General features: G+C 40.7%; 2 protein-coding genes across 2 annotated transcripts in view; both read left to right on the top strand.

Moving 5' to 3' along the window:
- The window catches only part of LOC121647505 (NACHT, LRR and PYD domains-containing protein 12-like), a gene marked incomplete at its 3' end in the record, with an annotated part of 791,953 nt that overhangs the window by 524,384 nt on the left and 254,670 nt on the right, over positions 1–12,899 (top strand). The gene's annotated exons all lie outside the window — the stretch shown is intronic.
- Positions 1–12,899, top strand: part of lamb1a (laminin, beta 1a) — a 36,934-nt gene that overhangs the window by 5,299 nt on the left and 18,736 nt on the right. Inside the window, exons 5-18 of the mRNA XM_041996015.1 lie at positions 620–808; positions 1,912–1,975; positions 2,070–2,272; positions 2,624–2,744; positions 3,213–3,401; positions 4,528–4,704; positions 4,969–5,081; positions 5,364–5,443; positions 6,214–6,349; positions 8,870–9,028; positions 9,242–9,369; positions 9,744–9,864; positions 10,139–10,340; positions 12,726–12,869. Of these exons, the coding sequence (XP_041851949.1) occupies positions 620–808; positions 1,912–1,975; positions 2,070–2,272; positions 2,624–2,744; positions 3,213–3,401; positions 4,528–4,704; positions 4,969–5,081; positions 5,364–5,443; positions 6,214–6,349; positions 8,870–9,028; positions 9,242–9,369; positions 9,744–9,864; positions 10,139–10,340; positions 12,726–12,869 (2,026 nt within the window). The remainder of the gene's footprint in view (positions 1–619; positions 809–1,911; positions 1,976–2,069; positions 2,273–2,623; positions 2,745–3,212; positions 3,402–4,527; positions 4,705–4,968; positions 5,082–5,363; positions 5,444–6,213; positions 6,350–8,869; positions 9,029–9,241; positions 9,370–9,743; positions 9,865–10,138; positions 10,341–12,725; positions 12,870–12,899) is intronic.

Below are 12,899 nucleotides of genomic sequence, written 5' to 3'. Positions count from 1 at the left end.
GAGGGATACACCAGCTAGGGAAATTAAGTTAGTAACTTAGACTCATGTTAAAAAGTTGATCTCAGGATTGATTTATTTATTTATTTATTGTGGCATAGTGAAAGTAAATAAAACATTTAAAAAATTACAGAAAGAAGATGAAAAAAATCGAAAAAGTGTAGGCAGAAGCTAGTAGCTCTGCTTCTGCTTTCAGAATTTTTTAAAAGAAAAATAAAAGTTTATTTTTTTATTTATTTTTTTTTTTTATAAAAAAAAAAAAAAAAAAAATAAATAAAAGTTTATTTGAATCAGAAATGTATCTTTAAATAGAGAGCTACTTCAGGTTAAATATGGTCTTTATGTATTGTGCACTTATTTGAATAATCTATTTTTGTGAAACTTAATTCTCATGTTTTTATGTTTTCCCTTTAAATTTATTTGCTTTTTTATACTGTAATTTATTCAGTGATGGTTCAGACTTTTTGAACTATGCCTTTCAGTGAAACACATGAAATAGATCTAAGTAAAGAATCCGAGTTCCAACAGGAAATTTTCTTTTTCCCATCAGATGTCAGGATCGTCAAGCGTGCAAATGTCATTTTTACTTTACAACTTTTCCATCTTTATTTTCTTCCTTCAGACATTTCGACCTTCTGCCATGACGATTGAGCGATCAGCTGATTTTGGGAAGACATGGCAGGTTTATCGGTACTTTGCCTACGACTGCGAGACCTCCTTCCCTTCTGTTTCCCAGGGTCCAATGCAGAAGGTTGATGATGTCATCTGTGACGCTCGTTACTCTGACATTGAGCCATCCACTGAGGGAGAGGTACTGCTGCTCTTTAGATAAACATATTTATTCCAGATCAGGAACATTATTGTGTCAGAAATACAGAATTCTTTCCAAACAGCATAAATACCAACAACACACAAATTCAGTTTTAACCAAACAAAGAGAACAAATTCAGACTCCAAAGCTCCTGAGGAATACTGTTATTCCTCCTGGAGAATAATGGTTATTCCATCTAAGGAATACTGTTATTCCTCCTGGAGAATAATGTGTTATTCCCTCTGAGGAATACCGCTATTCCAATACGTTTATTCTTTCTGCTGATTGGCTGCTTCATGCCAGCAGGAGGTTTGAGGCTTTTACTTTTGAGTTTGTTATCACTGTGTCCTTCAGCACAAGGATTGATTCATTTGTGTTCATTGTGGTCTGTTTGTGTCCACTACCGTCCATTATTGTCCATTGTCGTCCATTTTGGTCTATTTGTGTCCATTATGGTCTAATATGGTCAATTTTTTCCATTTGAGTCAATGTTAGTCTAATTATGTCCACTACAGTCAGTTTTGGTCCACTGTGCCCATCACAGTTCAGAACAGATGCAGTAAATTCAATAAATCTGCTGTTTACCTGTGTGTTTTGGTTAGGTTAAATTGGGATTGCGTCAAAGTGAATAACTCATGAGAAAAAGTTTTCCAACCTGAAGCGTACATTAAATTATAATAATATTGGATTATATTTATATAGCACTTTTTAAGGCCACCAAAGGGTTTCACATTGTATCAGCTACTCATCCACTACCCACTCATACCTGGTGATGGAAGCTACATGTGTAGCCACAGCAGCCCTGGGGTAGACTGATGGAAACATGGCAACCAACAGCCTACGGCACGAATTGGCTTCTGGAGGCAAGGAGGGTGAAGTGTTTTGACCAAGACGACAGATGACCAGGGGAGCGGGAACTGAACCGCCAACCTTCCGATCATTGGACAACTCGCCACTTCCTCTCTAGCCACTTAACAGTTAAAGCAGCAACGTTGCTGAGAGGCTAGGATAGTGCCATTGTGATGTCATTGTGACATTCAACATGTAATTTCTGTGTCTGTTCTGCTTATAATAAAATTTTGATAAATATTCCTTGTTTCCAGGTAATTTATAGAGTCTTGGACCCAGCATTTCGGATTAATGACCCATACAGCCCCAGAATCCAGAGTATGTCTTTGAATCTGAGATCATTTAACTTTAAAAGCTAAATAAAAGCATAGTTATTGATCAGTCTTTTTCCTGTTATTGGCTCTTTGTTCAGACTTATTGAAGATTACCAACCTGCGGGTAAAGTTCACTAAACTGCACACACTCGGCGACAACCTGCTGGACTCTCGTATGGAGATCAAGGAAAAGTATTATTACGCCATTTATGACATGGTGGTCCGAGGAAACTGCTTCTGCTACGGACATGCCTCGGAGTGTGCTCCAATCGAAGGTGCTGGAAAGACCAGAGAGGGCATGGTGAGTCCTGAGAAGAGCTGGGTCCATGGTTGAGGAAACTGTTTTGGTTTCAAAAGTTCTGAATTCAATTTTGTATGTTTCCAAGTTTCCTGCTGTCCCGTGGTCTCTTTTGTTTGTAGTGATTTATCATTATATTGATATAACCTGAACCACATTTTAAAGCTAAATTACAAATTAATCTGCATATTAATTTTAAACCAGCTTGTCAGTTGTCAGGTAACTATGTTTTTTTTTTAACTGGTGGTGACCCCTTTCTCAAGATGGAGCAAGCTACAGCTATTCATAATCATTATTTACCAATAATCAATAATTTACACAGGTATTTATTGACTATCTGTGTCTGTGTTTAAGGTTCATGGTCACTGTATGTGTAACCACAATACCAAAGGACTGAATTGTGAACAATGCCAGGATTTTTATCACGATCTTCCATGGAGACCAGCTGAGGGACGCAACACCAATGCCTGCAAGAGTGAGTTCATACCGAATCTGTTTTAGTTAATGTCTGTCCACTGTAGTCTAGTTGTGTCTACTACAATCCATTTTGGTTTATATGTGTCCACCACAGTCCATTATGGTTAATTTTGGTCTCATTTTGGTGCATCTGTGTCTATTTGTGTTCATTGTGGTCTGTTTGTGTCCACTACAGTCCATTATTGTCCATTGTGTTCCATTTTGCTCTATTTGTGTCCATAACAGCCCATTATGGTCCAAATTTGGTTAATTTGTGTCCATTATGATCATTTTTTTTTTTTTTGTATGGTCCGTTTTTTTCAATTTGAGTCCATTTTAGTCTAATTGTGTCTACTACAGTCAATTTTGGTCCACTGTGTCCATTACAGTTCAGAACAGATGCAGTAAATTAAATAAATACAGAAAACTGATGAATTTAATCTACATTCACATAAATATCTCATTTCTTCTTCTGTGGTGTTTTAAGAATGTAACTGTAACCAGCACTCAGACTCATGTCACTTCGATATGGCTGTGTTCGTGGCTTTTGGAAACTTCAGTGGAGGAGTTTGTGATGACTGTCAAGACAACACGGCTGGAAACAACTGTGAGCTGTGTAAACCATTTTTCTACCAACATCCAGATAAAGACATCAGAGACCCAAACATCTGCCAACGTGAGTAAAAACATCTGTCAGCGTGAGTTAATGCATCTGCAAAATTGATTTAAAACATCTGTCGACATGAGTTAAAACATCTGTCGCCGTGAGTGAAAACATCTGCTGACATGAGTTTAAACATTTGACAATGTGAGTTAAAACATCTGCCGACGTGAGTTTAAACATCTGTCGACATGAGTTTAAACATCTGACAATTTGAGTTAAAACATCTGTCGACATGAGTTTAAACATCTGACAATGTGAATTAAAACATCTGCTGACATGAGTTAAAACATCTGTCGACATGAGTTAAAACATCTGTCGACATGAGTTAAAACATCTGTCGACGTGAGTTAAAACATCTGTCGACGTGAGTTGAAACATCTGACAATGTGAATTAAAACATCTGCTGACATGAGTTAAAACATCTGCTGACATGAGTTAAAACATCTGTCGACGTGAATTAAAACATCTGTCGACGTGATTTAAAACATCTGTCGACTTGAGTTTAAACATCTGACAATGTGAATTAAAACATCTGCTGACATGAGTTAAAACATCTGCTGACATGAGTTAAAACATCTGTCGACATGAGTTAAAACATCTGTCGACATGAGTTAAAACATCTGTCGACGTGATTTAAAACATCTGTCGACGTGAGTTAAAACATCTTTTACTTATAATTGAAATTGTGTTCTTGGATGAAGCAGCAGAAATCCAACATTTCCATAAAAGATGATAAAAATTTGAAAATAGGACCTGTAAAAATGTTTTGTCAGCCTGATCTTTGATTTTTTTGAGATGTTATGGTTTCCTCCAGGTTCAGACCTGCCTCAGAAGATTAACCAGGGCTCCTGTGTTCCTTGAACATGCCTTTGAGGTCACAAAGCATGGCATTGTGGGTAGTCTAAACATGTTTGAATCCCACCTGTGTGCTTGGATAATCTGTTTTGAGTATCAAGCAGTTGTTTGGAGCTTCATCACTCTTGGACAGAGAGATGGACCTGAAAGCAGCATTGTATCAGTCACAAGAATCTCAGCTCAGGAATCAGGAGGTCTGTGATTTGGTTCCAAGATGTAAATATGACCAATAAACCTTTGTGTGTGTGTGTGTGTGTGTGTGTGTGTGCGTGTGTGTGTGCAGCCTGTAACTGTGACCCTGTGGGCTCTCTGAATGGAGGAATCTGTGACGGTGTGACGGATGTCCGAGCCGGCCTCATCGCCGGCCAATGTCGCTGTAAAGTCAACGTAGAGGGAGAGCGCTGCGAGCACTGCAAAAAGGCCTTCTATGGGTTGAGTGATGAGCCGGAGGGTTGTAAAGGTCTGAAACTAAAGCACACACCTGGCACGACATGACCATGATGTAAAAACGACACAGACACAATACGATCACAATAAAAATATGACGACATAACAAACACACAACACAAACATGACACACATGCACACACCGTAAAAACACAACACAGATGTGACAGGAAACATGTTACAAACACATTAAATGACTGTAAAATACGCTCATTTAATCCAACTAACACACTCATGGAGCCATGGTGATGTTTGTTGATGTGTTTGTGTGTTACAGCGTGCACCTGCAGCCCTCTGGGGACGTCTCCTGGAGGAAACCCCTGCGAAAGCCAAACAGGAAGTTGTTTCTGTAAACGTCTGGTGACAGGACGGGACTGTGATCAGTGTGTGGTGAGATACATCAAGACATATGATCAGCCAATAGACTATCAGTGCTCACCTATAGGAATGTGTTGTTTATTGTTTATTTATGGTTTTACTTAGTTATGTGCTTATTGTTTGTGTTGCATTTATTGTTTGTATTGTTATTGTGTTTGTTGTGTGTATACTTGTTGTGTTGGTATGAGGGTGATGAACGTCTAAAGGACTTTCTCTCAGAAACGAGCTGAAAGGTCCAAAAACATCTTGATTGCAGGTTGTTTATGTCTGCCGTGTGTGTTTGTGTGTTTAAAGCCTGAACACTGGGGTCTCAGTAATGACATGGATGGCTGCAGACCATGTGACTGCGATCTTGGAGGAGCCGTCAACAACCAGTGAGTTCACACTGTCAAATAGTTGAAGTCCAATCCCTCCTCCACGGTAACAGGGTGTGATGGGGTGTGATGGTATGTGCTGCATGTACTGGCTGATGGGGACATGGCATTGCTCTCAAGAATTAGTCTGAGAATGAGTTCAGGGTGTTGCCTGATGGTGACCCTCTGATCACGTCTTACTACGGAGGAGTTGCATACAGGAGGTACTACGGAGGTTAAATAGATCTGTCCAAGAGAAATGGGAAGAAGCTCACTCTGCCCTTACAGATGCAGCTAAAATCACTTTAGGGATCAGGAAACACAGAAACCCAGACTGGTTTGGGGATAATCCTTTCTCTCTGGAATCCATCCTTCAGCAAAAGAACCAATTTTAGTTAAAAGCAATGAAACATATAGCTGTGAGAACAGCAAAGAACAACTGGTTCACCAAAGAAGCAGAAGAAACTCAAAACATTTGGGGGAACAAATGTGCCTACATATATTGTGGATGTGCATTATGGCAGATGTGGGCTTATACCATCAAGACTAGCCATAGTACTTGATGAAGAAGGTAATCCAAGCATCAAAAGTGAACAAAAACAATCGAGAGGACACTTTACTAAAATATTGAACACAGAACAATCCCAAATAAAAGCAAATTCTGTTTCATGTCATGTTTATTAAATCGTTAAATAAATTGAAATTGAAATTATTGGGAAAGTAGTTGCTGGAATAATCATATTGATAATAATAATATTGATGGGATGTGTTTACTTCCTATTTGTCTGCAGGTGTGATCAGGTGAGCGGTCAGTGTGTGTGCAGGGATCACATGTTCGGCCGTCGCTGTGATCAGGTTGAATCTGGATTTTACTTCATTGCTTTGGATCACTACACCTACGAGGCTGAAGATGCTAAATTTGGACCTGTGAGTAAAAGTTTTAATCACCAACATATTTTTATTCCTGTTTTTTGTTCAAAGATAATTTCTCCCTAATAAAAAAGAAATAAGTTAAATGACTTAAAAGTTTACCAAGAAGCCCTCAGATGAGACAGAATAACTTTATTTTAAACATGGCTTCAGGGTTCCTGTACAACACCACCCCCCAACCAACTTAATTAGAACTTCTCAAATCCTGCATGCAGATAAAAGAAAATCTAACCATCTCAGAAAAAAACACAAAAACTGAGCTGCAAACATTAGCACCATCTAACAGCAGCTGGCTAACGGTAGCTGGTTAACAGCAGCTGGCTAACGGTAGCTGGTTAACAGCAGCTGGTTAACACCAGCTAGTTAACACCAGCTGGTTAACAGCAGCTGGCTAACAGCAGCTAGTTAAGAGCAGCTGGCTAACAGCAGCTAGTTAACACCAGCTGGTTAACAGCAGCTGGCTAACAGCACCTGGTTAACAGCAGCTAGTTAAGAGCAGCTGGTTAACAGCAGCTGGCTAACAGCACCTGGTTAACAGCAGCTAGTTAAGAGCAGCTGGCTAACAGCAGCTAGCATTAACTGCAAGATGGTCTTGGACTGTTCTGATTCAGTTTGAATTGAAGCACACAATGAATGAATAGTTTTAGATAAATCTTTGAATACTAAACTGATTCGCTTTAAGGAGGTCAAGCTTATGAATGAGGAACCTTTCCAATTTTAACACCTTCAAAGTTTTGCCAGTAAAACCAAACACCACTGAGCTACACACACCAAACACAACGTGCTCAAAAATAAGAATTACAATTACAATTCATGTTTATAACTCCGCCAAGACGGAGGTCATGTATTCAGCAGAGTTAGTTTGTCTGTCTGTCTGTCTGTTAACAACACAACTCAAAAAGTTATGGAGAGATTTTAATTAAATTTTCAGGAAATTTCAGAAATGGAATGAGGAACAAGTGATTAGATTTTGGAGGGTGATCACTGCCTGGATCCAGGATTAAATGATTATTTACTATGAGGAGCTTAGAGCTTCTAACTCAGAAATAATGGCTCGATGGAGGTCTGCACTCTCTAAGTGCTTCTAGTTGTTGATTATTAACTTATCCAAGGGTGTAATAATCCCCCCCCCCCCCCCCCCCCCCCCCCCCCCCCCTCATCCGCACTCACACACAAACAAACACACACACACACACACACACACACACACACACACAGAGAAAATCACTTTGCACTTAGTATAGAAAATATTTCATAGTTTTATGAGGGTTAATATTCCCAAAGAAGCATTCAAGAGTTAGAATTATTCAAGAAATACATGTAAATTCAGCAGTTATTATGGGGACTGAAGTTAGTTAAAAGACTGAATATAGTGAAAGAGAAAAAGAAAATAAGATCAAATGTTTTGAAAGCACTTGATAGGAACATGTTTGGTCTAAGGGTAAAAGACTAAACAAATCAACACTGCTCAAGAAATTATCATGCATTTAAATAAATAAATAAATAATAAATAAATGTTATTGTCAATTATTTACATATCCAAGGGTATATTAACCCCCACTCAGCAAAAAAACAAAACAAACAAACAAACAAAAAAGCCTTCAGTTTGCACTATTATTTGGGAAATAATTCATATTTTGTGTTTGTCATTTAAAACATTTAGATTTTTTATTTTCCTTGTGCCATTAAAGGGATAAAATTATTTCAGATTATTTGCAGATTTATGTAATTGATAACAAAAAAACAAACTCAAGTGAGCCAAGAAGACTCTGAGGTGAATACTGAATGAAAACTTAGCTTCTTTGGGTCCTTTTGCCTGCACCCTGGCTCTGGTTCTTTCCTCTGTCATCAGTCGTGAGAGCTGAGTTTAGGTCTGACTGAAACACAAGGAAAGAGCAGAGAAACCTGGTTTGAGCTCAGCTTTCCTCCTCTTCCAGCTGATTCGCATATATCCACATATATTTCACAGTTTCTTTTCCTTAGACAAAACCTAAGTAGTAGATGTTTGTTTTTATCTAGTCTTTAGTCTTCTATAGAATCGTCATTTGAAAAAAAATAAAGTACTTGGACCAAAATAAATGACTTGGAGTTTTAAGGGTTGACCAGTTCTCCTGAGTTCTTCTCAGTTTTTGCCTTTGCTATTGTTCACTATCTTCCACTGGGAAACAAAAGGAAAGACAAGGTGGTGCACAAAGCTGCATTTAGGAGCCCTACAACCCTCATGTTTAAGTGGCTTTTGTCTTTAATTGTGCCATCAAAGCTCATTCAGATCAGGAACAGAACTGACGACTGTGATGATAAAACAGTATAAATCCCAGTTGTTGAACAGACTGGGTGAAATTTTGTTTTAATTCTCCTAACTTGAATGTTTCCTCTGCATCTAACTGTAATGTTTTTATTTAATGTAAATTACTTTGACTTGTCTTGTACATGAAATGTGTTGTAGAAACAAACCTGCCTTAGCTTGCCTTTGAGCTGGTTGAGGTTTCATCAGGTTTTGTCCTCTTATCTTTAAAGGGAGTGGCCGTCGTCCCGAGGCCTCACCCTCTGGACCGCAGTCCTACATGGACAGGTACTGGCCTGGTCAATGTTCCAGAAGGGGCTTTCCTGGAATTCACTGTAGACAATATACCTCATTCTATGGAGTATGACATCCTCATCCGCTATGAGCCTCAGGTAGGATGTCATTTAGTAGCACAAGTAGTTCTGATCACAAGTGTTGATGAAAATTTGGGTCTGATGAGTCATCAGTTCTTTCAAAACATGAGATCAAATCCAAAACCAACAATCAGCTACATCTTTGTTTTGTAAGAGGGGATTTTTAAAGTCAGGAACATCTTCTTTGGCTTGATGCTGCAAATCTCTGAAGTTCTGGTTCTGGTTCTGCAGCTGCCTGACCAGTGGGAGGAGGTTCTGATGACAGTGATGAGGCCTGAACCAATCAGAGCTGACAGCCGTTGTGTCAACACGATGCCAGACGACGACAACCAGATGATCTCACTTCACCCCGGCTCACGGTGAGCACTTTGAGTTAGTTAGTTAGTAATAGTATGTCTATAGTCATTTGATTTAGTATTAGGTATAGTTTGATGTATTACTAGTTATAGTAAGCTAGTTGTAGTACTAGTATTAGTAGTTATTCAATTAGTCAATCACAGTATTAGTTATAGTTAGTTATTTATATATAGCTGTAGTTAGTTGATATAATACTGGCTATAGTTTGGTAGATGTAGTACTATATATAATTGTATAGTACAAGTTAGTTAGATATATCTTGAGCTGAAAATGGTAAGTCTTTGTGGTACTAGTTATAGTTAGTTAACTGTTAAAATGTGACTGGTTTTGCAACATACAGTATCAACTATTTGCATACGGCCCCGTGTCTCTGCAGGTATGTGGTTCTTCCCAGGCCGGTTTGCTTTGAATCGGGTCTAAGCTACACAATCCGTCTCAGTCTGACGTTGTACTCGGCCCTCACCGATGTCCAATCTCCGTACACGCTCATCGACTCGGTGAGTTATCTCTTAAACTCAGTCTGCTGTGGGGAAGTGATGAGTTGTGGCAAGAAAGGTTTATTTCAGATTTAATTTATATCAGGACAGAATAAAGAATCCAGAGTGTGGATGGAGATTTTAGACTGTAGCAAGATGAGAAGATTTTAAATAAACAACCAGAATAATCTTGAGAAAATCTAAAGGCTGCATCTTCATCCAACCTCAGGTTCTTCAGTCAGGATCTCAGGTTTATACACAGGTTCTAACCAATCATAATTTTCTCCATCCCCAGATTGTGTTGATGCCTCACTGTAAGAACATGGAGATATTTACAGGCTCAGTTGGAGGAGACTCCAGCAAGAACAGCGCCTGGGAAACGTTCCAGCGTTATCGTTGTCTGGAGAACAGCCAGAGTGTCGTCAAGACACCTCTGACCGACATCTGCAAAAACTTCATCTTCAGCATCTCTGCCATGTTACATCAGGGAGCCAAAGGTAAACCATCCATCTGTCCATCCATCCATCCATCCATCCATCCATCCATCCATCCATCCATCCATCCATCCATCCATCCATCCATCCGTCCGTCTGCCCATCCATCCATCCATCCATCCATCCTTCCACTTATCCATCCATCCATCCATCCATCCGTCCATCCATCCATCCATCCATCCATCCATCCATCCATTCATCCATCCGTTCACCCATCCGTCCATCCATCCATCCATCCATCCATCCATCCATCCATCCATCCATCCATCCATCCATTCATCCATCCTTCCACATGTCCATCCATCCATCCATCCATCCATTCATCCATCCTTCCACTTGTCCATCCATCCATCCATCCATCCATCCATCCGTTCACCCATCCGTCCATCCGTCCATCCATCCATCCATCCGTTCACCTATCCGTTCACCCATCCGTCTGTCCATCCATCCATCCATCCATCCGTTCACCCATCCGTCCATCCGTCCATCCATCCATCCATCCGTTCACCCATCCGTCCGTCCATCCATCCATCCATCCATCCATCCATCCATCCATCCATCCTTCCACTTATCCATCCATCCATCCATCCATCCATCCATCCATCCATCCATCCATTCATCCATCCTCCCACTTGTCCATCCATCCATCCATCCGTTCACCCATCCGTCCATCCATCCACCCATCCATCCGTTCACCTATCTGTTCACCCATCCATCCATCCATCCATCCATCCATCCATCCATCCATCCATCCATCCATCCATCCATCTATCCATCCATCCTTTCACCCATCCGTCCATCCATCCATCCATCCATCCATCCATCCATCCTTCCACTTATCCATCCATCCATCCATCCATCCATCCATCCATCCATCCATCCCTTCACCCATCCATTCACCCATCCGTCCATCCATCCATCCATCCATCCATCCATCCATCCATTCATCCATCCTTCCACTTGTCCATCCATCCATCCATCCATCCATCCATCCATCCATCCATCCCTTCACCCATCCGTTCACCCATCCGTCCATCCATCCATCCATCCATCCATCCATCCATCCATCCATCCATTCATCCATCCTTCCACTTGTCCATCCATCCATCCATCCATCCATCCATCCATCCATCCATCCATCCATCCATCCATCCATTCATCCATCCTTCCACTTATCCATCCATCCATCCATCCATCCGTTCACCCATCCGTCCATCCGTCCATCCATCCATCCATCCGTTCACCTATCCGTTCACCCATCCGTCCATCCATCCATCCATCCATCTATCCATCCGTTCACCCATCCGTCCGTCTATCCATCCATCCATCCATCCATCCATCCATCCATCCATCCATCCATCCATCCATCCATCCATCCATTCATCCATCCTCCCACTTGTCCATCCATCCATCCATCCGTTCACCCATCCGTCCATCCATCCATCTGTTCACCTATCTGTTCACCCATCCATCCATCCATCCATCCATCCATCCACTTGTCCATCCATCAATCCATCCATCCATCCATCCATCCATCCATCCATCCATGCATCCATTCCTGCTGTCAGAGGGAAGTCTGAACTTGTGTCGCTAAAAACTGTGTCTGTTGAAGCAGAAAGGAGGAATTACCCTCAGGCTTTAATAAACTTGGTTGTGATTCAGGCAGGACTGGACAAAGCACGGCATTTCTATTTATATATAAAAAAAACAATAATTAAGTGCAAAGAATTTGTGAAGCTGTTGATAAACAGCCTTTTTTATTATTTAAAAAAAATTGGAGGTTTGAGATGGGCAAACCAAAGAAAAATATTCATTCAATGGTTCAGCAAAGCTAATTCCAAGGAAAACTAGGTGTGGGAAAAAACTCCTCTGATGTCTGATGCCGATAAGGAACTACAACAAAGACAAACAAATTAACATAAAACTCAACTGTTTTGCATCTGTCTCCCTTTTATAGACCCAACTTTGCCGTCTACTCTCACAACCCTCCATCCCACATGTAGTTGTTCATTACTGACATGCCCACTTGGCTCTTTGTTTTGTTGTCACTGCAGTGTTCAGGGTTTGTGAGAAACAGCCAGACAAAAATGAGACGCTGAATATTTGCAGGTCAGACGACATGAAGATGAAAAGACAAAAGTCCTCTGGCACCTTTGACCCATCATATCATCATCTTCATCTTTCTGGGTGTTTTTCTTTCCTGCTGTTTTCATGTCACTCATCATTTTTCCTCCTCAACAGGACCCAACTTGTTTGGAATGGAATGGAAAGTCTTTATTATCATTTCTGCTACTCCAAATTTCTCTGAGCTCGTAAATCCAAAAGCAGCCGAACTCTCAGGCAGATATTGTTACTAATATCTCTCCTGTGTTGGACTTCATTTCCCAGAATGCCAGTGTGACCCTCAGGGCTCCCTCAGCAACGTGTGTGATCCCAGTGGGGGTCAGTGTCAGTGTCGGCCCAACGTGGTTGGCAGGAACTGTGACCGATGTGCTCCGGCCACCTTCCAGTTTGGACCCAGCGGCTGCAGAGGTCAGAACCTCTTTCATCCAGATTGGTGGT

Source organism: Melanotaenia boesemani, chromosome 10 (assembly GCF_017639745.1).
Source record: "Melanotaenia boesemani isolate fMelBoe1 chromosome 10, fMelBoe1.pri, whole genome shotgun sequence".
Lineage (NCBI taxonomy): Eukaryota > Metazoa > Chordata > Actinopteri > Atheriniformes > Melanotaeniidae > Melanotaenia > Melanotaenia boesemani.
This window is presented reverse-complemented; position numbering and strand designations above follow the sequence as displayed.